Source organism: Chiroxiphia lanceolata, chromosome 9 (assembly GCF_009829145.1).
Source record: "Chiroxiphia lanceolata isolate bChiLan1 chromosome 9, bChiLan1.pri, whole genome shotgun sequence".
NCBI classification, from domain to species: Eukaryota; Metazoa; Chordata; class Aves; order Passeriformes; family Pipridae; genus Chiroxiphia; species Chiroxiphia lanceolata.
Genome location: NC_045645.1, coordinates 19757154 through 19779815, shown reverse-complemented (window position 1 = coordinate 19779815; position 22662 = coordinate 19757154). Strand labels below are relative to the sequence as shown.

Here is a 22662-nt window from a genome sequence, read left to right as displayed (position 1 = left end):
CACTGCCAGGTTCTTTTAAAAACTGAAACTTATTAAAAATCAAAGCAATTAACTACAGAAAACACCCACCTCTTAAACTCATTTTTCTTTGTGACAAGTCCTTATGCAAACTTTTCTTTCTTCATTCCAGCAGAAATTTCTGCACGGAAGACAGAGATACAGTGATTCTTCATTTGGGGAAAAATATCAGGTGTGATGGTAACGTTCAAAACCTTAAAATGGAACAGAACATAAAATCCATAAGAATGTTAGAACCATCATTTACAATCATGACCTAATCTTTCTTCTAATACCTGTGACCTTAAGTGATCATGACAAAGACTGGTATTGCAATTGAGCTTTTAGTAATGATGCCTCATTATTTTATTATTTTGAGACCCAGTCCTGCAAGATGCTGAGCCCTGAGAACTCACCAATGATCAGTAGCTGAGGACACTCCGGTCCTTTCAATTCCCATAAGCATCATATTGTTACACTGGAATATTGCAAGCAGCCTCTTTACTATGACATTTTGGTCAATAAATATTCATATATATGCTATGAGACACAAACTAGTTTTGCCTGCATATAAATGTTTAGAGAATTACTATCAAAGTAAATTCGTACATTTGTCATCATACAGCATACTGCTCTTTGTTGCTTCTGCAGTATGTATTTGCAAAGTACATTAAAAATACATAAATTAGAAGAAATATTTAATATTAAACATTCTACGGATTCCTAAGATTTACCTGAGGACTTAATCAGCTACTTAGTCCAACTTCAATTGTGACTTGACAGGCTGCAAATTATGTATTTTAAGAGGTAATAGTCAATTTTAAATATCGCCAACTAAGTATTTTACTGTTTAAAAATCATATTATTCATATCAAGAAAACATACCTTCTTGATTCTAAAAATCTGTCAGACAACCCCAATTTCTATCAAACAATTGACTAGATTTTATTATCTGCACTAGAATTCTGAAATAAAGCATAGTTCAACCTTAATTCTCCAAGTTTCATTTATTCTATATGATCATGCAATTTTAAGAACACCAGAAAGTTTATCAAGAATAAACTTACTTTCTTTTCAATCTTGCAGAAGATAATCTTAATCCTTAAATTTTATGATATTTAAAATTATAAAAGTCTCACATAACCAAAAATACACTTAAAGGCTACTCTGCTGGGTTTGTGTTGTAACGTACTGTCCATATTGGCAGCGGAAAATACAGAAAGCTTGTGAGCAGAGTTCCATAGTCTTCTATGAAAAGCATCCTTGGTAGATAAGCATTATTTATAGATGCCGTCACTTTTACAAAGTGACATTCCTACATTTCACACTGATGTAATCTTTAATTACATTTTCCCATTTCTATTTAGACAGTGATTTAAATATAAATATAACTGAACTGTAAATCTGGAAATACTACAGCTATATTATGCGCTAAAAATTACGTTAGCACCTAAAAGGCCAAAAGTAGCCCTGAACTTTGTCCCACGTGAGCAATATTCCTGCATTACATTAAACATCTACACACCCGTCAAATGGCTACATTAAATTAATTAGTATTTTACTGATTTTTCTATTCATCTGGTTTAACAACGCTAGAAGCGTTTTGTTTCTCTTATGTTCTTTACATGTAATCAAATACAACACATATCATAAAAGTTAGCTTCTGTATCACTGGTAGTTTAATTTTGGTTGTATCTTTTCCTCTCTCTTTAGTCTCACTGAGACATCAAAATCTTTTCTGTAATGAAAGACACATTTATCTCCTTCAAGGACATTTCAGCTCTGTAAATGTCAGCAAGGATTTTTCTCTCTTTCCAATTCCCTAAACTTTTCATTCTGATAATCAGCAGAATGCCTAAAATTCCAAATCCACTCTCCTAACTTAGCAGAAAATTCAGCACCCATGAAATATTAAGTGTAAGTATAAGACTGATTTCATGAAAAGTTTTCTTGTCTAGAAAAAATACTTGATAGCACCACAATTAAAAAGTTTTCAGATGTCACCTGCTATAAATAAAGATTATCTTTCTACAGATCCATGTATCCATGTATGTTGTCCTTTCTCATAACTCCCATCAGTATTTTTGAGCTGTCAAACTCAGATTGCAAAACTTTGAACTTATTTATATATAATTTGGTACCTACATCCAATTTATCAACTTCCGTGTACCCAAGTGAACAAGTATCTGTCTTATTCCAAGTGCCAGCAATACATCTTGCAATACGGTGTGAAAAAATATAGTTGTAACTTCAGCCACACACTGAGAATATCCTTCGCTATCTAGACAAGCTGTATTCAGTGTGTGCCACCATTTTGCTAATAGTCTGTCACTGATGCCTGCAGGAAAGATTTTGATATCCCTTCTCTTTTCTATCACAACTAAGTATTCGCCCTGACTGCAGCCATCTCCACATAAAGAATTCAAGAAGAAATGCAACTCACACAGAATTTCATAGGTTTTAAGGACGATTAAAAGCTTTGTTAGAGAGAGGTCTTCACAATCAGGTATTTCCTTGCAAATTCAGGGCATACAGTAGAAATAAAAACTTCTCATGAGGACTTGAATTTTTTTTTATTTTTTCAGATACACTTTAACAAACACAATTATTTCAGATACTAATTGCTAGTGATTCTCAGCAGTCTTCAGATAGTCTTTTCTGGCAAAGAAAATATTACTTGTCAGGTTGCTAGAGGGGGAAGGAATAAATCTATAACATATTTGTTTTCTTCTTGATAGATTGTTAAAATAAAGTAGAAAATAATTAGGTCATCTTATGCTATCCTTTTGAAATATATTTTGGTACCTTTTCATATATCAAACAAATTATTAATTTGTAACACATAAAAGTATCTGATGAGTTCAGGAGATCTGAAGGCTCATGTTTTTAGGGGCCTGGGGAATCACTGGTTTTATTTTTAACTGTACTCTTCGTATTTCACTGATTTCAAAGACAGATATTCCAAGCAGCATCAGGAAGTGGAAAAACATATTGCATCACTGAAGCTCCTCAAAGTTTGCATTCTATGATTAATTTAATGTTTCATACACACGTATCTATGATAGACAGGAAAAAAGAAGGGAAAAAAAGTGTGAAGAAAATAAAGGTAGGGAAAGTTGGAGAACTAGTCACTGAGGGGCTCTAGAAAAGATCTAAATACCATCAAACCTGCCTTTGTGGCGTTAGAATCTACGTTCTTTTTTCACAGGAAATTGTTTCTTGTGAAAACACCATTCACTTTGGAGAACTTGAAGCTTTCAGTGCTTTGGTATCCTTACTTAATATTGAATCCATATGAATACATGCAGCTTTTTTTTTTTAGTGTTATTTCATAGAAAATTGAACTTTTACATGTTTTCTACAGAAAAAAATATTAACTAATCTCCTTTCTCTATCTTTTATATTTTCTTCATAGAAGCCAATTCAATAGAGTCTGTATCAGAGGGGATTCTCTTTCAATTGTTGATCCTGAAATGTCAATGGAAGCTTATTGATAAATTCTATAATTTCCTTTCCGTGTCATAAAGAAACACACTTTGTAGATCTACCTTCCACGGAAATGAAAGACTGTATCTTTGTAAAAGATACTGATGACCAAAAGGGGATGTCTAAGGTATCTTAGCATAAAATATAAATTTTAATCCACTCACAAAAGCAAATCTAGTTATTTTAATCTAAGAAGAAATTCAAATATATAATAAAACACTGTAAGAAAAATCAGCAATTTTGATCTGGGAACACTACGCCAAGGACATGCAATGTTTTCAGATAGCCTAAAAGCAGAACAGTTTCTGCTCCATTTGTCTTTCAGCAGTGGTCTTAGCTCTTTAAGTCAAAAGAAACCAATCTTATAGACCCAGAGACAGTGAGAAAAACATGCCCTGTCCACATTTATCCTAGTAAGACACTCAACAAAAACACCCTCTCAAGATTGGGGTTTGGTTTTGTTTGAGGGTTGTTTCCTCACACTCATGTTTTGCTTTTTAAGGCTATTTTTAGCTCATTTTTATCTTTGTTAATATTATATGGCACCTAGAAAAAAAGCACAAGTGTGTTGGCCTTTCTGTGCTAGCTGCTGAAAAAGCATATAACGTAGACCCCAGAGAATCTAGTTAAGACCAAAAAAATCACTAACTGAAAAGCTGAAAATCACTTTTGTATTAATCTTGGCTATGTCATAAGCAAGATTACCCTGCCCATAGATCTTGAGCTTGAATCTTCTAAGGGAAAAATAATTGAAACATTAACATAGTTTGCCTGTGTTAACACAATAGTTCCGTTATTTTCACTTGGGCCATAATCAGCTGTGCTGAATGTGCGTCCCTGAGGCAGCCGAGTCACACTCCTGCCTGTACTGGGGAACTGATCTGTACAGGCAGAGAGGAGCTCACCCCGAGCCTCGGCTGGCAAAGCAGCGTTGTCTGACTGCAAAGGTACTGGCTGATCTAGAGAAAAGGAAACTTGATTGCATGTTACATGTCCTTGGGAAGACTTTCAAGGGACTCCTCAACCAGTGACCTCCACCAGCCTGCATCTACACAGGCTTTCCCACCTCAGCCAAACCAAGGTCCACCTCGGGAGCAGAGAGCTGGCTCTCCCCTCACCAGGGCTCAGTCAAGTCCTGACTTAACTTTCTAAGTGGGGGAAGCGAGCCGGTGGGATCCCCCTGAGGAAACCCCTCTCCCGGCGGCTCTCCCCCTCAGCCCACCCTCGCCCCTTCCCGCTGCCACGGTGCCAGGTGCTCCTTTCCCGAGAGCCGCCCCTGCCCGCCCGCAGCCAGCGCAGAGCGGTGTGGGCCGCACGCTGTGCCCTCCACAGAGGGACGAGCCCCGCCGGCCACTGCAGGGGGGACAACCCCGCAGTTCGGGTGAGGGGGTCCGGCGAGCCGCCCCCTCGCATGGGGCACCCCGCGCTCCTGCAGCCCGACCGCGCTTCTGCCCAGCCCGCGGCTGCCGCTACCCTGAGCCCCCGGCCCGGCCCAGCCCGGCCCGGCCCCGCCACCGCCGCATCCCCAGCGCCCCCCGCCCGGTCCCTCCCGGCGGCGCTGATGTCACATCCGCCGCCCGTGCCGGTCCAGCGGCGCTGGCTCCACCGTCTCCCGGGCCCAAAGTTTGGCGGTGGGCTGGCCGGGGGCGGAGGGGAGGGGCGGGGGTGGGACGGGGCCGCGGAGCCGCTTTGGCAGCTCGGGCAGCGCCGGCCTCGCCCGCCCTCCCCGCGCCGAGGCTGCCCGCGGAATGAGCGTTCCCCGGGCGGCTGCTGCTGCCGCTGCCGCCTCCAGTCGGGCTCGGGCGGGCGGGCAGGGAGCGCGGCTGCCGGCGCGGTCGCTGCAGCGGGAGCGGAGTGAATGACCGAGAGGAGCGGCGCGGAGAGGCAGCCCCGGGATCAGGATGCGGGCGGCCGCCAGCATCCTCAACCTCCTGCTGCTGTCCTTGCTGGCCGGCCTCGATCCCTCCAAGGTAGGAGCCGGCCGGGCGGCAAGTTCTCCCGCAGCGGCGGAGCCGACCCGCACACGGCGTATGCGGTAGCGGGCGATGCGCTGGGCGGCCCCGGGGAGAGGCGGGTGCGTGTCCTTGGCCGTCCGAGGGGCCAGGCGGGAGAGCTCGTGGCGGGAATGGCTGTCCCCGGCCCCGGGATTCCCGGCCCGAGGCGGGGCGGCCGCCCGCGGTCAGGGGGCTGCGGGTGCGATGCGGCGGCGCCCACGGCCCCGGTCCCGGAGCGCAGAGCGGGCACCCCCCGCACCTGCCCGCGACCCCCGCACCGCCACACGCAGGAGCTGCACCCGCCGCAGAGCGGGCTGGGCAGGCGGGGCGGGCTCCCCCTGCCCGAGGCCGGCAGCTGTCCAAGGCCGGCAGCTGCACAGCCGGAACGAGCGGCGATCCGTCCCACCCAAGGCACGGAGGCGTTTATAGCGCTGGGTGACTGCACCAGTGCCGGGGAGGCAGCGAGGCGCTGGGAGCAGAGATCGACAGCCTCCGAAAGGAAATAAATTTGTTTAGAGTGGAACCGGAGGCATCACGTGAAGACACCGAATTTAGTGCTATAGCCACGCTCGGGGCTGCTGCAGAGTTCCGTTATTTTCAGCTGTGTTCAGGTCACCGAAAGATCACATCTGATACTGAAGTACTGATAAAAGCAAACAATATGTTTTAGCCATGCAACCTGGTTTGTGACGGAGATTTTAGATTAAGTCATTTAAAAAATCGGAATTGCACTATACCACTTAAGAGCAATAATGACTGAAAGTCCCTAGGTCTGCAGCTGTCTGTAGAGCTGTATTTTATAGATGTAGAACTTGTCTCATTTTCCTTTTTGTGGCGTGCAGTCTTGTAACTCTGAACATTGAGAAAACATTCTTATAGTATTGCAGTCTATTACCAGCAGCAGTCCGTACCGTGTTGCCACAATTTATATTGTATGTTGCTGAATGTCAATTTAACAATACCATTGAGGTACCAGACAACCACGTGAGGCAATGTTCAGTTCTTCTGGCAGATTTTTCCTTTAAAATAAAGGTATTAATCATATACAAATATGCACTGAATTTCTCATGGCTAGGCTTCGCGAACGAAGATTTGGGAATTGAATTTCTAACAATGTGGAAAAGATGCTCCTCTTTAAAAACATGAAAACAGAACCTAAAAAGGAAGCCAGTGAAAACCTGATTTATGCATGCAGTATTCTGACTACTTTTCAATCAGTAAGATACAGTGACAACTTAAAAAAGCAGGAGATGGTAGAGAATTAATAACGTTACCTAAGAAATCAGTTATATCAATTCTATTTAATAGGAGCTATTTGAAAGCATCAGCTATTGCTGTGTCTGTAGAGAGTAATCAGGCAATGCACACACAGGAGTTTCACATCTGTGCAAATAGCAGCACATGGTCACATTATAATTACAGGTTTCCACACACTCATTTTCTTTATTTTTCTGTCTTCTCTTACTCATTTTCTTTATTTTTCTGTCTTCTCTTACCCTTAGTGAGATCTATAAAGTTAAATACTTAAGAGACACTGCATGAAAGCAGGAAAACCAAAATTTGTGTCACTCTGTCCCCAGAAGAGTAGAATCACTAGTGAAACAAACAGCTGATAGAATTATTCTTTTAGTTCAGGCTCTGAAATAACAGTGGGAAGAAATGTTCCATCTTATGTGTCTATCACCATCCAGCACTGAAAACCAGGATGAGGCACTGGAATGAAGTGGCATAAATTAACTTTTGAAACTTTGCTTCCAGCCTTTTTTGCTTTGGCATACTGTGCAGAAGGCGTGAAAATGGCCTTTTATTCATCACTCTGTGTGACATTTTCAGGGATATTAAAATGTTCTTTACTGGCTATTTTGACTTTGTCAAGGGTCAGGAATAAAAAAAGCTAAAAAGTCCTTAAGATTAGATTAAAATTAGAGTTCTTAGTCAAAATCTGGCATCTATCAGAGTTAAACTGGGTTTTCATAAGCAAAAAATAGTGAAGTCAAATTCATGCTACACCACATTAAGCATAAAAAAGATACCACATGGCACATAATTAATTTTGTTGACTATGAACAATATATTTCATATTTCTATGAAAAATTATATCTGTAAAAATGTTTACAGGCTATTTTTAGCAAAAAAGTACAAGTTCTGACTGAACTCTCACTTTAGAAATGGAACTAGTACTCAATTATTTATCTTGCTTTATGCTAAATTGAAATAGACTAATTTTCTGCTCTGCAGGTTAGGAAGCAAATATATGATATGAAGCTAATTGTAGAAAACAAGGGGATGTTAAATTCCTTCTTTGTGCAGTATGCTCATGATTAGACAGACAACTTTTTACATGCCCTTGACACTCACAAACTATTCAGCTTATGGAGATAAATCTCATCAGACATTTCAAGTATACGCAATACCTTCCTATTGATGTCCCACATAATTTTCAGGTAATAATTCATTTTACTGATCAATTATTTTAAAATAATGCCTGGGGGAATAAAAAAGCTCTACTTTAATACCAGGCCATCACTGACTCAAGGCTGCTGTCCACAGGCACTCCTATTACGACAGAGATGTTATGCTAAACTTACTCCGTTATTTACTAATAGTGGAGTGTTTAAGTATCGCCATCTTATGGTAAAATATGTAACAAAAATTTATATGTAATTCTTCAGTCTCTGGAACATGAACATTTTATTTCAACCACAGTAATTTATTGCCCATGCTTTTGAATTCTTTTTTTTTTGCTAATAACCTCGATATAGAATATTGACCCGGTGAGGAAATGTTTCTTTAACAAATTGAAGACAGCTCACTAACAATAAATTTTAACACACTTAGTGCTAATTACTGAGTATCCATTTAAGATACTTATTAAATGTTGTATTTGTTAACTTTATTCTATTTTTTCTCTGTATTTACATAGAAAAATAAAAAAAAATATTGATGATATTTCATTAAAGGTCTGTTTCCAGCAGAGTGACTAGATATTCAGCAGGAAGCCAGCTAAAGGGAAAGAACTTCAATATAAAGCCTTTCCTTTGTCTTACTCTTGAAAGAATTATCTTGAAAGAAGAAACTGTTCAAGATTAGGACATTTCTAAGAGTTACTGCTAGATGGCATATCTGTGCTGCTTTTCTATACTTGGAGTTTTCTGTAATGGCCTTCACAGTATGTAATGTGGACTTCTTTTGTAAGGGTTGCTTTGCTGGCCATCATTTGATAATCACAGTAGTATAACCAAGCAAGCATTTTACAGTCAGGTAAAGCTGCTCCGCATAGAAATCAAGCTCAGTGTGTTTCCAAGTCTAGATGGCATTTTTTAAGTTTAATTTTGAAAATTTAAATAGATCTGAAAAATCTGTTCGTGTTTCAATGCAGTTAATGAACTTCAGGCTTTTAAATTTTATAATGGCTATATATCCTTCATCTGTTTCATTTCCTTTATTTGAATTTTGCAAAAAATGTTTCAGAAGACAAGTGCCAAGTACAATCCCAAACGGAAGCTAAGTGTAGTATCATTAGGGACAGTTACAGAAAGGAACTATGATTTATGTTCATTGCTCGGGATAACAGGATGTTTGGGGAACATTAACACTAAAAAATAAAAGCAAATTTGAAAGCAGTCATCTATTTTTGCATGCTTAATTAAACTTTGCATTTTGATCTTTAGAATGGCTGTGTTTCTAGATTTTAAAAATTATGATTTTTCCCACATAGTCAGGCTATACAAATAGCCACTAAAATCTTTCTTTTCCCTGCATTTCAAGAACTTTTCAGCAGGAAGAGTGCCCTGCTTTAGTACTGCTTAGAAATGCAAATTAATTCATCTCTATTGCAAGATTTTATAAGAATACTATGTACAAAAAAGGGTTACCACAATATACTATTATTATTGGAAATACGACTCACAGGACTACAATACACCGCAAAATTTAATGGAAATCCCATTACCTACTTGGAAATTAATTGACCCTGTTTCCTACAGTATTAGTAGTCAGTCAATATGGAAATCATACATAATTATTTAGCCTGCAAGATTTAAGAATGCTCTAAATCATTAATTGCTGAATGTGGTCAACTCTCACTTGGTGCCTGTTCTCCCATTTCTGTGCAATGTGATTCAAAAGCCATTGAAGAACATCCTATTACTGTGAATATATCCTGGGCTTTCTCCCAGATGTCATTCCAGTTACATCACTCTCTCTCTAGTAACTTCAGTCAATGTGTAAACACCAGACTGTTAACACTACTGGTTCTTCCTGCAGTGATCAATCCAGTGCCTTCCGACCTTTCAGTCCTGGGAGAAAAAGGATGCTTCATATATTTTCTGTTCATCTACACTCAATGTCAACATCCACCATTATGTTATATAAAATCACAGAAAGGTATTCACTACATCATTTTAAGTAACATATATTAAGATATTGGAAGAGAATATGCAAAAACACGCACGTGAGTGACATCTGCAGGAGAGTGCTAACTCTCCTGGGGCTATCAGACATCACATTGTCTTTAAAGGCTTTTTAAAACTGTTGATGCTATGGAAAGAGATCTTTTTTTTTCTCTGTTTAAAAACAGATTCCTCTTCTGCTTACTATTATGACTGCTACTCCTTTAAATACACTCAAAAAACAATTTTATGTGTTATACTAAATCTCAAAAAAAATTGTATATGTATGTATATATATATATATGTATATACACAGACATATTCTCACAGGAAACAATCATTTTTCCATTAGATGCATATTGCCTTCAGGTAACCAGGCTTCCAAGTTTCTTCTGTATTTGGCCAAGTCATAAGCCAGTGAAGGAGAATCAATTCATAAAATATGCAAGGAAGGAAAAGAAGCAGGGAAGGGGACTGTCAGGACCAGGAAATGCAGTATTGCAGCTATTAAAACAACATTAAAACAGCAGCTCTAAAAATGGTGTTTCTGCTTGGCTAACGATTTACCACAGTTGTAAATTTCAAGTTAAAATACACAATGTTCATAAGGAACCTATGAAGAAATGAACAGGGAGTCATCAGAGAGAGTCCAGTCTATTTTGGGCACTGAAGTCCCCTTTTTCAATACTGTAGTATGACAGAAATGCTTCAGGGCATCACTTAGGCATTCTTACTGAATCTTCACAGAAAACCAGTTAAAATTCAAAAGCCTTCTGTAAATCTTTGCATCAGTAGTCTGGGAGAAGTCCTCTCAAGGACCGTCTTCCACAAGAGCAGCAGTCCATTGTACTGCTTCACTCCACAAGGCAGTAGATTTCTTGTTTAAGATGAAACCTAGAGAAAGGTTTGTGTGCCTGGGTTTGAATACAGAATTCTTTTCATAGTAAGAATTCAGAAACAGTGAAAAACTTCTCTTACTTTCAGAATTTCAGAAAATTTTGGATTTACTTCAGATTTCCAGACCAGATCTATTATTCCCATGTTTTTAAACCAAGACGTGTGACCCAAGCACATGGTTCTATCCACATTAACGAGTCCACCTAAGAACTTAGCCAGCAGAATTCTTAGTCATCTAGGTCAGTAAAAAACAGAAATACAGTAGCAATGTATCTTGGAGACAACCTCCTATGTCACAGCATTACTTCCAAAAATCAGGGATACTTCACTGTAAGCATGAACTGCAGCTTCCAATTTTTTCATTAGTGACTCAAAAGCAACTGACTTTCCATCAGCAGCACAATTTACTAGAACACTTAAAACTATTTCAAAAACATTTTTATTGTCATTGTTTTAATTCCTGACATTAAGGAGCTTCTAAGTCTAGATTTCGTTTTGTTTGGAATTAGAAAATTCATATTCTGTCTTAAAGAAACACCATGACACCAGAATGCAAAACAACAAGGCCCTCTGTATGGATTAGCTTATCCCCATTCCATCCTGTTTGGAATAGGGCTAAAAGATTTTTCAGTAAGTAGGGAAATAACCGATGTATCAGATAAAGAAAGTTAGTACCAGTTGTCTAGTGAGGTATGTGTTGTCTAAAACTAGATGATCTCTAGGGGTCCTCTTCACTGGCCAGCTTCCAGAAATAGTTTCCTAAGAACTACCTTTTCCAACAACATGACTGATTCATATTAATTAATTGAATACACCAGACAACGTCCATGCTTAGGGAAGGAAACACAGAGCACACAATATTGGTGATACAGGCAGTTAACATTGAGAAGATAACTGTATTAATGGATAGAGGAGCATACACAATAATTTTCTTACTCGGAGTTTCATGGTGGTATCACACATAGCATATGCTTTTTTGTCATGCTATCATCTGCTGCCTTCAGCTTCCAGACAGAGGTTTACTTCTCAGAAAGGCAAAAGGAACAACCAGGCATATTTTCCATAAGTCAGTAAACAATCATAAATTGGAACTTGAGTTATAGCCAAAGGCCTATTTAATACCAGACCTGTGGACATGGAATTTTGTCAATTCTCACCCAGCTGCTTCTATAGCTATGTGTCTTCACAAGAAAGAAAAACATTTTATGTAATTACTCATAAAATATGCACTCCTATTTATTTAAAACTTTTTTCCTGAGGAAGAATTAGAGAAACTTTACTGTTCTGGCCTCTTCTGAGCCTTTCTCAGACTTTTAAAGCACATAAATAACTAACCTAAAGCAGCCCCAGATAACACAAATGTGTTTCATCCTGCATTCCCCTGAAGAACAGTCATCTGTCTGCTGCACTGCCTTCTAACTGAACAAATCCTTGGAACTGTGATTTAATGTTTCTGTTTACTTATTTCACCAAAAAGCATATCAGTCAGTATAACAGTCCTCATAACAGCAGCTTAAGCAAATTCTGAAAGCAAGTAGCCCTTTTCACTGCTCTGGTGTTGGGAAATTGTGTTTGCTTTCTCTGCAAGCTGTAAAGTAACCTGTAAGGGGGGAGCCAGAACAACTGGAAAATACTAACTCTGTTCAGAGTGAGAACTGAGTGAACTCTAATCAAGGGCCAATCACAACATGGTGAATATTATTCTTAAATTATTGGGACATGTTATTAAAAAACAGTTTTGTAGAGAATTTCATGAGCCCCCTAGTTTAGAACCAATGCTACAGGAAAACACTTCCAAATGCGTTTCAGTGTGTCTCCTTTCAAGGAGACAACTAAGCACTTAAATAATTTTCCATATATGATATTGTAAATGTTATTTGAGTTTGGACTTCAATCTTAAAATAGATTTACACAAATATGAACTTCAGCACATTTAGAATACATTAATACCTGTGGTGACAGCAAATATTATTGATCTGATTATGAACACAAACCTATCATATACTTCCTTATTCATATTAAATGGGGGTTTTCAGTGTCAGCCTCCCTACTGCAATTATTTTTTTCCTATTCCTTTTGTATAATCTCTTAAATATTATCCTACCTATTCTACCTTTTTATAGTAAGGCTGCATTTTCAATATATGGTATCAGGACTTTTTTTTCAAGAAAATACATAGAAAAAAGTGTAGTTGTAACATTGAACTATTGTTACAAATAGTAACAGATAGTAGATAGAATGGATGATGGTACAAGAAATGTAGATACAGTTTTAGATACGTGCACTCAGTTCAAAGCAGGTGTGTCACAGGTTTGAATTTCTTATGAGGTCTCAGATCAGTATTGCTTGCTGTCATCACAGGTATTGCTGGGCACTTGCATAAAGAATATAGAGATGTATGTCAGGCAGAGTAACCTAAATACAAAGACTGCCACTGACCTGTTTTCCCTCCTGTCTCTGAATACCTGCATACTTACCAAAACACTAAAAACATGTGTGTTAACAATCTCCCATGAGGATCAGCTTTAGCCACAAGCAAAGATTATGGTCTCCTATATTTCTGACTTTTTAAAACCTCAATTCCCTTCTGACTCGTTAACCCAAAGGCTAATCCTACTTCCACCTTTGCCTGCCCCATAACAGGCAGGAATCTGCTTACTTCAGATACCTCCTCAGTGCCCAGCACAAATTTTGCAAGTGCTCTTGCTTTTCTTTGTGATTAATATGTTGATATGAAAATGATATGGACATTACTGTTCAACAAGCTCAGCAGTATGCATGTTAGGAACATATGCACTTAAACTAGGTATACAAAAAAAGTAGCTGAACGATGGGTGAGTAAACTGGAAGCTGTCACACAAAAATTAGTTTCCAGTTTTATGGAAGTGTCCTGGCCCAGAAAAATATCCTGAAACCAGAAGCAAAGAATAGAAGTTCCTCTAAGGTAGGAGGGCATGTAAATAATAGAATTGGCTGTGTCTTTACTCCACTACTGAATTTGCATATAAAACTACCGAAGTTATGTATGCATCACGTATTCCCACATTCTGTGATATGACAGGTTCACTTATGACATCAACAAGTCTGTTAGTTGTGGCTCTTACAAGGTTAAGTAGCTGATTTGCATTCTAATCCTCTTTAATAAGAAGTTTATAAAAATAATTTTTAATGACCTTCTGCTATACTAGTTCTGCAGACACTGCTAAAATAAGCACTTCCATATTAGCAGATGGTATAGAAATACATTTCTACCTTGTTTCCCTTCCATACTACTTGCTGTGATCAGCAATCTATGCAGCACAATTCAAGTTCAGATTTTTGTGCTGTAGTTGTTGTCTTTTGCTGATCTTTCTTTGCCCTCTGGACTTGCTTTTTCTCTTAAAGCCACATGCATATGCTGTTCAAGTTCAGGTCAATGAATGTGAGTATCTTCACTGCAGTGATAGAGTAAAATAAGCATATCCAAAGTTCCAGGTACTGACCTTATGTTTACATATGGGACCCTGCTGGGTTTAAATGGTTGCTGTTGTCCTTATCTGGAGTGGATGTTGCTGATGCAATTCTGTGAGAACTCACAATAGCTGCAATGTTATGTCCTTTCTTTAAAACAGCAAAATACAACCTCAGTCTGCGGAGAGATCTATACAGATACTTGTTCCCCTTCTGTTTCTCAATGAAAAAGACCGTGCATTTGAAGAAAATTTTGAATGGAAAGATTGTCTTAATCAGTGTTCTCAGAATGCTCCATTTATTTAGACCATAGTGTTTATCTTTTTTAGATATGAAGTGCTCCTTCTCTAAGGTGGTCTTTCTCACCTCAAGCAATCAGAATGAAAAACTGCATTGGCTAGATGGTCATTAAAAGTATTTCATGAAGCAATAACTTGCTTTTATGAGTGCCACCAGGGACTAGATTGAGGAATTTTAGAGCAGCCAGAGAAGTACGGTTTCTCCTCCCAAAAATACCTTTATTTATACTTCAGTCAGTGCTAGTTTTCCCCCTCTTCCTCCTCCTGCTGTGAGCTCCAGAGAGCAGCACGAGGAAGAAGGCAAATGCTACACATCTGCTCTTCCAGTTCCTTCAACATCATCTGTGTGTGGAGGGATGTACAGGCAGATCTGTTCCTCTACTTGTCGGACTAGACAGTGAAATTATCCCTGAATGAGAAGTGAAGAGACATGCTTCCTTTGGAGATTTCAAAACCAGAAGACGACAGAATGACATGGCTTCCCTGATATCTCTGATAAGGCCACCAGGCAATACCAAAAGCGTTTTTTAAATTTTTGAGAAAATGAAACACATGGGATTTTGATATAATACTGGCAGTAATCTGTATTATTCAAATTTGCCCAGTTCTAGATTTGTCAAGTGAGAAAGCTACAGTAATGGCTATTACCCCTATTGTGCATACAGGAGAAAAATTTACCCAGATGCTCCTGGCACTCATACTACATTCACCAGTGTCTTTCAGGAATAAAATTAATTGCTCTTGCTGATAGCTCTTTCCCATTTAGAAATACCATAGAAATTAAATAATATTAAGACTGGTTAGGCCATTGAGTCCATCTCCTTACAAGGGACATGACCAGTTTGTGTTTTCTTATATGGTTTCCCAAATCACTTTCTAAGTGGATGATAATAGTGATGTAGTTATTGAAAAATGTGCCTGATAAGCCCTAATTGCCTAGCTTTTCTGTTAAATAGAAACAAGGTTGCATCTTTTCTTCTTCAGAATTTTCCCAAACTATATGCAAGTATATATTGTCTAACACTTACATCCCCCTTCTCATTAGCATTTGTGGACATAAGCTATTTGTATTTTCTGATTTTCTGTTTTTAATAGCCTCTGATGCCTAAGAATGACTGATGTTACATTTTCCCTAATTAGTCTGGACCCCTACCTCCAGTAACTATTTTTGTGTTGAATTATCACTCTTTTTTATCCATTGTCATAAATTTCAATTACAGTTCTAAAGACTTACTGTATCATGCCATCATTAGCTTCCCAAACTTAGGCAGATTTTATGAAACTAATAAATGTGATATTTTTCTTTTCTAATATTTTTGCTTCCTCTGCAAAAAAATCTGCTATCATTAGCTAATTTACTACCAAAGTCCTTAGGCTTCTCCTTTCTTCTCTCTCCAAAATGCTCATTGTTATTCTGTACCCACACACTCCTTGTTTGCAATCTTGGAATGCTTTCTGACTCGCCACGTTCCTTACAGGTGCCCCTTACAGCTAAGGCATTTGTGTTTGCAGTATTTAGTTGCCTTTAGAGGATGGCTGCTTTTTCCAGGAACCTGATATCTTTTGGTTTTGAGAGATTCTTAAAGAGTTTTGCTAAGTTTTGACAGATTCTTCCAGTCCCCTCTATATCATTTCATATGCTGAATTTTATTATTTCTATTATTATCTTTAAAGTAATTGAAATAAATTCCTCTGAGCTACAAATAAGAGCATGTCAAGCCAACTGCACTGTTTACCTAAGGAAAGTATCCCAGCATTACAAGAATTCACGATTGTGGTTCATGCATCATATATGTTTGATTTTACTTGAAAGTCCATAACAGACAGATCTAGTAACTTGTTCATTGGACTGCAAAGACTTTCAGCTAGACTTCCAAGGGCATGTATCCAAATTCTGGAGCAGTTACTCCAATTAGTATCAGTTTTACTAAAATGCTTTATGGCAGGGAGTGAAGAGAGGCTGAAGAACCCACCACTGCTTAAAGGTGCCTTTTTTATATATTCATTGTTTTGGGAGGCCATTTTTTAATATAAGTCTGCTTGAACAAAGTATGGACTGTAGCATGAGGAGCTAATGGTCAGCATACCTACCACCATCAACTTAAACATAATCTGAAGAAATATTTTAAATAATCTACTTGCTCATTTTAATTCTTTTTAAAAATTATATCCAGTCAGAAAATTCACATTTGCAGATCAGGCATGTTACTTCAGAGTCCCTGCATTTTCTGCTGAACTCTGAGTTCAGAACATTTTAAAATTGGTGGCATCCAGTTAGACAGCATCCAGTTAGAGACATCTTCATGCCAAACAGAGCACATCCTCCCCATTTCCAGTCAGTGAGGCTTTGCACTTCTGTTTTCATGAGGTGTGCCCAGACCTACAGTCCCTGATGTTGGGGGAATTCTTGCCTGACAAAATGACAAGGTTTATCCCACAGCATGAGTGCCATGGTGTCTGTTAATTACAAGACTGCTTGGAGATCAACTTCCTTGAAGAGTAGCTGGCTGAAAGACCAGATATAACACTGGAGGTAATGGGAACTTGGGAACAAACCCTTAAGTGCCTAACTGTCTATACAGGCTGTGCCACTGCTGACTCTTAAAAATGAGCTCTAAATCCAATTCAAAGCTATATGCTAGACCACCTGCACTGTTTACCTTGAAACTTCAGTTGTCAAATGGCACCAAAATTGTTAATTCTGAATTGTGTCATTTGAAACAGTGCCTACATTATAAATGCTGAATGCGTGAGATATCAGCCTTATAGAATAAAGTGTAGAATCAATTTCAGTTGAAAAGGCTGTGATACAGTGAGAGCTTGTGATGAAAAGAAGGATGAAAGTAATAAGGACTTAGCAGAATGTGCTAAATAGTGGACACATTGTGAAAAATGTACTAGATATTCTGAAAAGTAGGAAGAATAGGCTTAGAAAGGGAAGATAAGAAACCCAAATGTAACAGTGTGAGGATAAAAGAAAGAATTCTACTGGGAACAGCCTGGAAACACTGAAAATGGAAATATCTGAAAAAGTTGGATGATATCTTGAGGACTGTTTTGTCTTTCACAAAGGCACTGATCTATTAATAAAAATAAGACTAACGGTATGAAAATAGATTGGGACTGGGATATATTTCATTAAAAAATATACTGCTGAGTGTCTAAAGAAAGCTCTGTGGTTGTACCTCTCTCTGCCTGTCAGCCAGCTGTGAATTAGAATGTTACCACACCTGTGGCAAGGTCAGCAAGCTTATGCCCATCAAAGATTATCTCTGCCCAGACAAGCACATGAGCACAAGATGCCTATGAAGGAAATGAGGATGAATAATATCAAATGATTCAATATTTTTCTTTCCTAACACAATGCCCTCAGCAGATAGGAAAGAAAACAGAAATAAAATCTTCCACAAATAGTTATTCCAATTTTTAAACAAACCTAGGTTAAAAATTGTTTATACTACTTTTCTAGCAAGCAAAATCAATGATGGAGTAGCACATTAGTGAATACTGTAATATATTTTTTAATACAAGTTTATATTTTTACTTGCATTTATGGAGGGTAACAAATTTTGCATACTCACTTAAGAAATACCAATATACTTAAGGCTTATCAGTCCAAAGTAGCTCAAATTTCAGCTTTCAGACTTGTGAATTATTCATAAAATAGCTACACACCAGGAATTATTTATAGAAATGTTGCTGAAAATAGTACTCTCTCTGCCAACTGATTCTAGTAAAAGAGGAAGATAATTTTGTTAAATTGTTTAGATCAAATTATCTGCTTAGCCTTATTATTGAGTATACAGTGCAGTCTATTTTTAACTATAATGGCATTCTCAGCACTTCTCAGGAGAGTATGATAGAGCCTAACACACTCCAATGCTTATGTTCTGTAGGCCTACTGTGAATGCAATTATGAACAGATTCAGTATGAATTTGCTTTGAATTGCACTATCTTTCACTGCCTTTCTAGGAACTGCTAAGCCATCCTCTTCTGGATGTGTGTCCAGAGTTTTGTCTTTTGAGGATATCATACACTACTGCAGAAGAAACAATATATCTTCCTATGAGAAAGAGTAAATAACATGACTTTTACTATGGGATTCACAAGGCATTTATATAGTACAATATCAAGACCATAAATTTCCTTATTCTATAGCTAGAAAAGGAATGTGCTGTAGTTAAGTTAGTCTGCGGTACAACTAAAATACATTAGGACACCTAGGCCAGTGTTTCTGCACAAGGATCAATGGAGTTGCAAACACTGTCTGCACTGCAGCAGGGAAACAGTGACAAAGACTATGGAGTGACTTAGAGCCAAAGAACATCAGAGAAGCATCTGATCCTACAAGCTCTGTCCTACAGAACTGGTCTACGGTTTTTATTTATTCTTGCTGCAGAGTTATAAGACATTTTATCAGAAAAACACAATCACACTGCACTCCAAATCAAGTTCTTGGGGAAAAAATTTATTTTATTTTCCTATTTCAGTACTCTTTTTCTATTACTCCCTGGGAGGGGGGAGAATAGTTTGGATTTCTTAGATATTTTTGCTCTGTCATTTCCAAAGATTCATTAAAGGAAAAAAAGAAACTTGTGAGCTCCCATATATGAGCATCAGGAAAGCATAAATGGGAGTTAATTTCTTCATTAATACCAGACAAAGTGATCGCACTTTAAAGGGAGGAACCATCGACAGTGGATCTTTTCAGGCACCATATTGCTTGGATGATTCTATGGATTCATGATGTTTCAAAAGAACAAAAAAGAATTATACTTAGGATGCCAGAACTTGTACCCCTTTTGCTTTGGCCATTCCGTTTGTATATGGTGCAGGAGGATAACATAAAATTACTTTATCTCTGGTCTCTGTTTCTAATTGAGAGATGCTGCAGCCCCTAAGCGCTGTCAAAAGTCAAACAGGCAATTATACCAGTTGAGGATCTGACTCTAACTAAATTCTTTGTTATAATTTTGTGATGTTACTGAGTCTAGACTGATCCTGCCATCCCCAAGCCAGTAATTACTGGTTGTGCCTGGGACTGACACCTGCACAGCACTAAAAAGTTAGATGAAACAGAATCTGACCACCCTTATTTAACATCCTTGTCCCCATTTTATTCCTTCCCTCCTCCTCACTAGAGGAATCCTAAGCTGAAATAACAAGGCATTTTTCACATCATTACTGTCACCAGAGGTGACAGTCAGGCTGACTCAGGACCCATTCTAGTGCTGAAGCAAAGTTTAGCTGGTTTATGTGTGGTGGAATTCTCAATTGCCTTTTCTCCTCTGTTTGAAAGATTTTTAACAAAGAAAGTTATTCTATTTAGTCCCTGTTCATCATTAGCTAAATAAAACTGCTCCACCATATTTAGTTCTGGTAAGACTTTAATATTCAAATAAACCCATATACTCCAGCAGACATGTCCATTATTACAGGTTACTTGAAGTTGATAAAGATTTTTTTTCCCCCCTAAACGATATTTATTGATTATACTTGGAAAGAAAAAAAATCACCCTGAGTGTCTTCATTCTGTATGTCCAGTGAACCAATGAGCAAAAGGAATGTCCAGAGAACAAAATCATGACATCCTTTACAGTGGTGTAAACAAGGTACCACACCGAAGGCAGTCACGTCAGGGTTAGTTAGATACCAGAAGACACAATGGGACTCACTACTTTTTGAGAAGACAGGTAAATTGCATAATATGCTGACATTTAAAGCTTAGAGTCACCACTAACAACCACCTTAAGGTATGCTCAGAATTGCATTTCATACACAGAAAAGCTTATAGAACTAAACATCATTTATATTTGGAAAGGATTTTGCTCATCATTTTTCTATTAGTTATCATGCAGACACTGTTTCATTATTTGCCAACGCCAGGACTGGCAATCTGCAAAACACAGATATAGTAGTTTGAATTCATGCTGCTTTTTTCAGCTCAATTTTCAGAGACTGTTTTGAGAACAGTGCAATATCAGAGTGTGAAAAAGAGAATAGTTCTGTTCTTTCTGTACACAGTGGCAGACAACATGATTTCTTTTACCGTGCACACTCGCAACTAAGTAATTATGTTTGGCGAAGAGACAATATGGAGCAAAATCCTTAATCCTTATTCTGTCTAACTGAATAAGAATTTAGGGATTTAGTTCTGCATAACAATGGCCTCACATTATTAGTATATGATTACCTGTACCATGTTTAGTGGTTAGATAATATGTTGTCACCTAGTGTTTAGTATTTATTGTACATAATCTAGAAACAAAGTGCATTTATTTGAGGTTGTCTCACACATGCACTTAAATTCTCCATACATTGTGAAGTGCATATAGACATGCTACTGAGTCATACACGAGTTATATTTGTATTATTCCAAATCTACAACTTACAGGCTAGATTTTGTCACAGGTGTATTCAGCTACAATCAGTAGATGTCACATTCAGTTCTACCTCCATTGCTGTCACTCCAGGGTTTTAGGAATTTCACTGTAGATTCATAACCATGACAGGAACACACATTGTTCATATCATATGGAAAGTAACAAGCTTTTAGAACTCCTCTTTGTTCTGGGCTGGACTGACCACACTAAAATACTATGACAGCCTTAGGTTAAAGTGTCTGTCTAAATTAAAATCGTTATTATTACCAAAGAGAAATTAAGGAGCAATTTGAAAGACAATGAAATGGAAAATAATTTAGTCAGACTTGATCCAGACTTAAATACTTAGTGCCTTTCTGTGAATTAAAATTTGGTTGAACAAAGAACTTGAGCTTGGATAACCTCCTGTTAACCCATATGAAGCAGTTTTGTGGAGTCCCTCTGAGAAACTCCTATGGCACTTAGGAGATGGCTGATTAACTGCACTGCTGTGACAGCTTCCACCCCCATGGAGTTTCCAGAGTATGCCTGTCAGGAAACCCTCACTGGACAATTAGTCTGCTCTTTACTGACTGAACCTGAAAAGACGAAAGTGCCAACTGACACAAGTTGATTCCCTGTCCTTAATGAAAATTGTGTTCCAAACCCTTCAAGGTTTTCTAGCACGTAGAGTACAACTCATTTCCAGATGAACGAAGACCATTCTTTCTCTCTTTATAGGATTGTGAAGAAAGCCTTTGGAATCTATATAGATCATCTACCTACAAATTATGCCCTGGGGATCCAATTCTTAATGATCATTAGATGGGTTTACTATTATATGAACAGTGCGAATTGTTTCCCCCTTTCCTCCAAAGATGTTAATTGTTGCTATTAATGTAAGAAAGTGTTTACTATTCTTGTCACACTGCCTCATTTGCAGTGGCAGATTATCTTGGGAAGAGAATTGTTCTTGTATTCCTCCCTGTCCTGAAATTCTATATAGCTCCCTGTGGGAAGAACAAAAGAACAGGACTCATTCTTCCTTATTTTGCTCAGCAGTCACACAGCTGATCTCACAATATGGTGCTGAGTTCATAATGCTTTCACATGTTTACCAAAATAAGAGAGAGAATTCTGTTTGTGTGTTTGACTTCGAATTATGAGAGATTTCAGGAATATATACTCCTGTATCAACTGGAGGAGTGAAGGAATGGTCCAAAGCTCAGTTTGGTTTTTAATGTTTCTTGCTCTTTCCATTCTTATTCCTTCCCTATACACTAGAGGAATAATGCAGAAAAAATATATATTTTTAAAGGGACACAGGAGGGACCCTTCCTTTGTTCACTCTGACACTTGGTATTTGTTTTATCTCATTTTGGCAAAATTGCATTGCAGCTATCTGAAAGTGTTATTTAGTCTCTTATGAACTCTGCATGAAGTATTTTTGGATTTGATTTTGTTATACCTCCTCTTAGTCAATTATTTCTATTTCATATGAGTTACTTGAACCCAAGAGCTCCATTAACCTTCATTGTGCCTTCTCCTCAATTCTTAGTCTGGGCTCATATACAAACATAAAGAAAAGACATAAATGAAACAGTGTCTTAAAAAGATTAAAAACTTATGAATTACTGATTTGAGGAGAAGCTAAGAGGCATAGCTTATCTGTACTAAGATACCACCATTGTTCTGTTTGACTGGTTTTAGTGGACCAGAGCTTGTTTTCTGTCACTCTGCTGCCCTCTAAGAACATCACTCATTTTAACAGTATTTGGGGGGAAT

At 38.3% G+C, this 22662-nt stretch overlaps 1 protein-coding gene and 1 long non-coding RNA gene across 3 annotated transcripts in view; one reads left to right on the top strand and one right to left on the bottom strand.

The window, feature by feature from the left end:
• LOC116790871 overlaps positions 1 to 208 on the bottom strand; it is a 71491-nt gene extending 71283 nt beyond the window's left edge. The window contains exon 1 of the long non-coding RNA XR_004358523.1: positions 70 to 208. This is a non-coding gene — a long non-coding RNA (uncharacterized LOC116790871). The remainder of the gene's footprint in view (positions 1 to 69) is intronic.
• Positions 209 to 5162: 4954 nt separating this feature from the next.
• The window catches only part of OLFM3 (olfactomedin 3), a 52868-nt gene continuing 35368 nt past the window's right edge, over positions 5163 to 22662 (top strand). The window contains exon 1 of one of the 2 annotated variants that reach the window (XM_032696870.1): positions 5163 to 5453. In XM_032696870.1, the coding sequence (XP_032552761.1) occupies positions 5385 to 5453 (69 nt within the window). In that variant the 5' untranslated portion in view covers positions 5163 to 5384. The remainder of the gene's footprint in view (positions 5454 to 22662) is intronic. The other variant, XM_032696871.1, reaches the window with a different exon arrangement.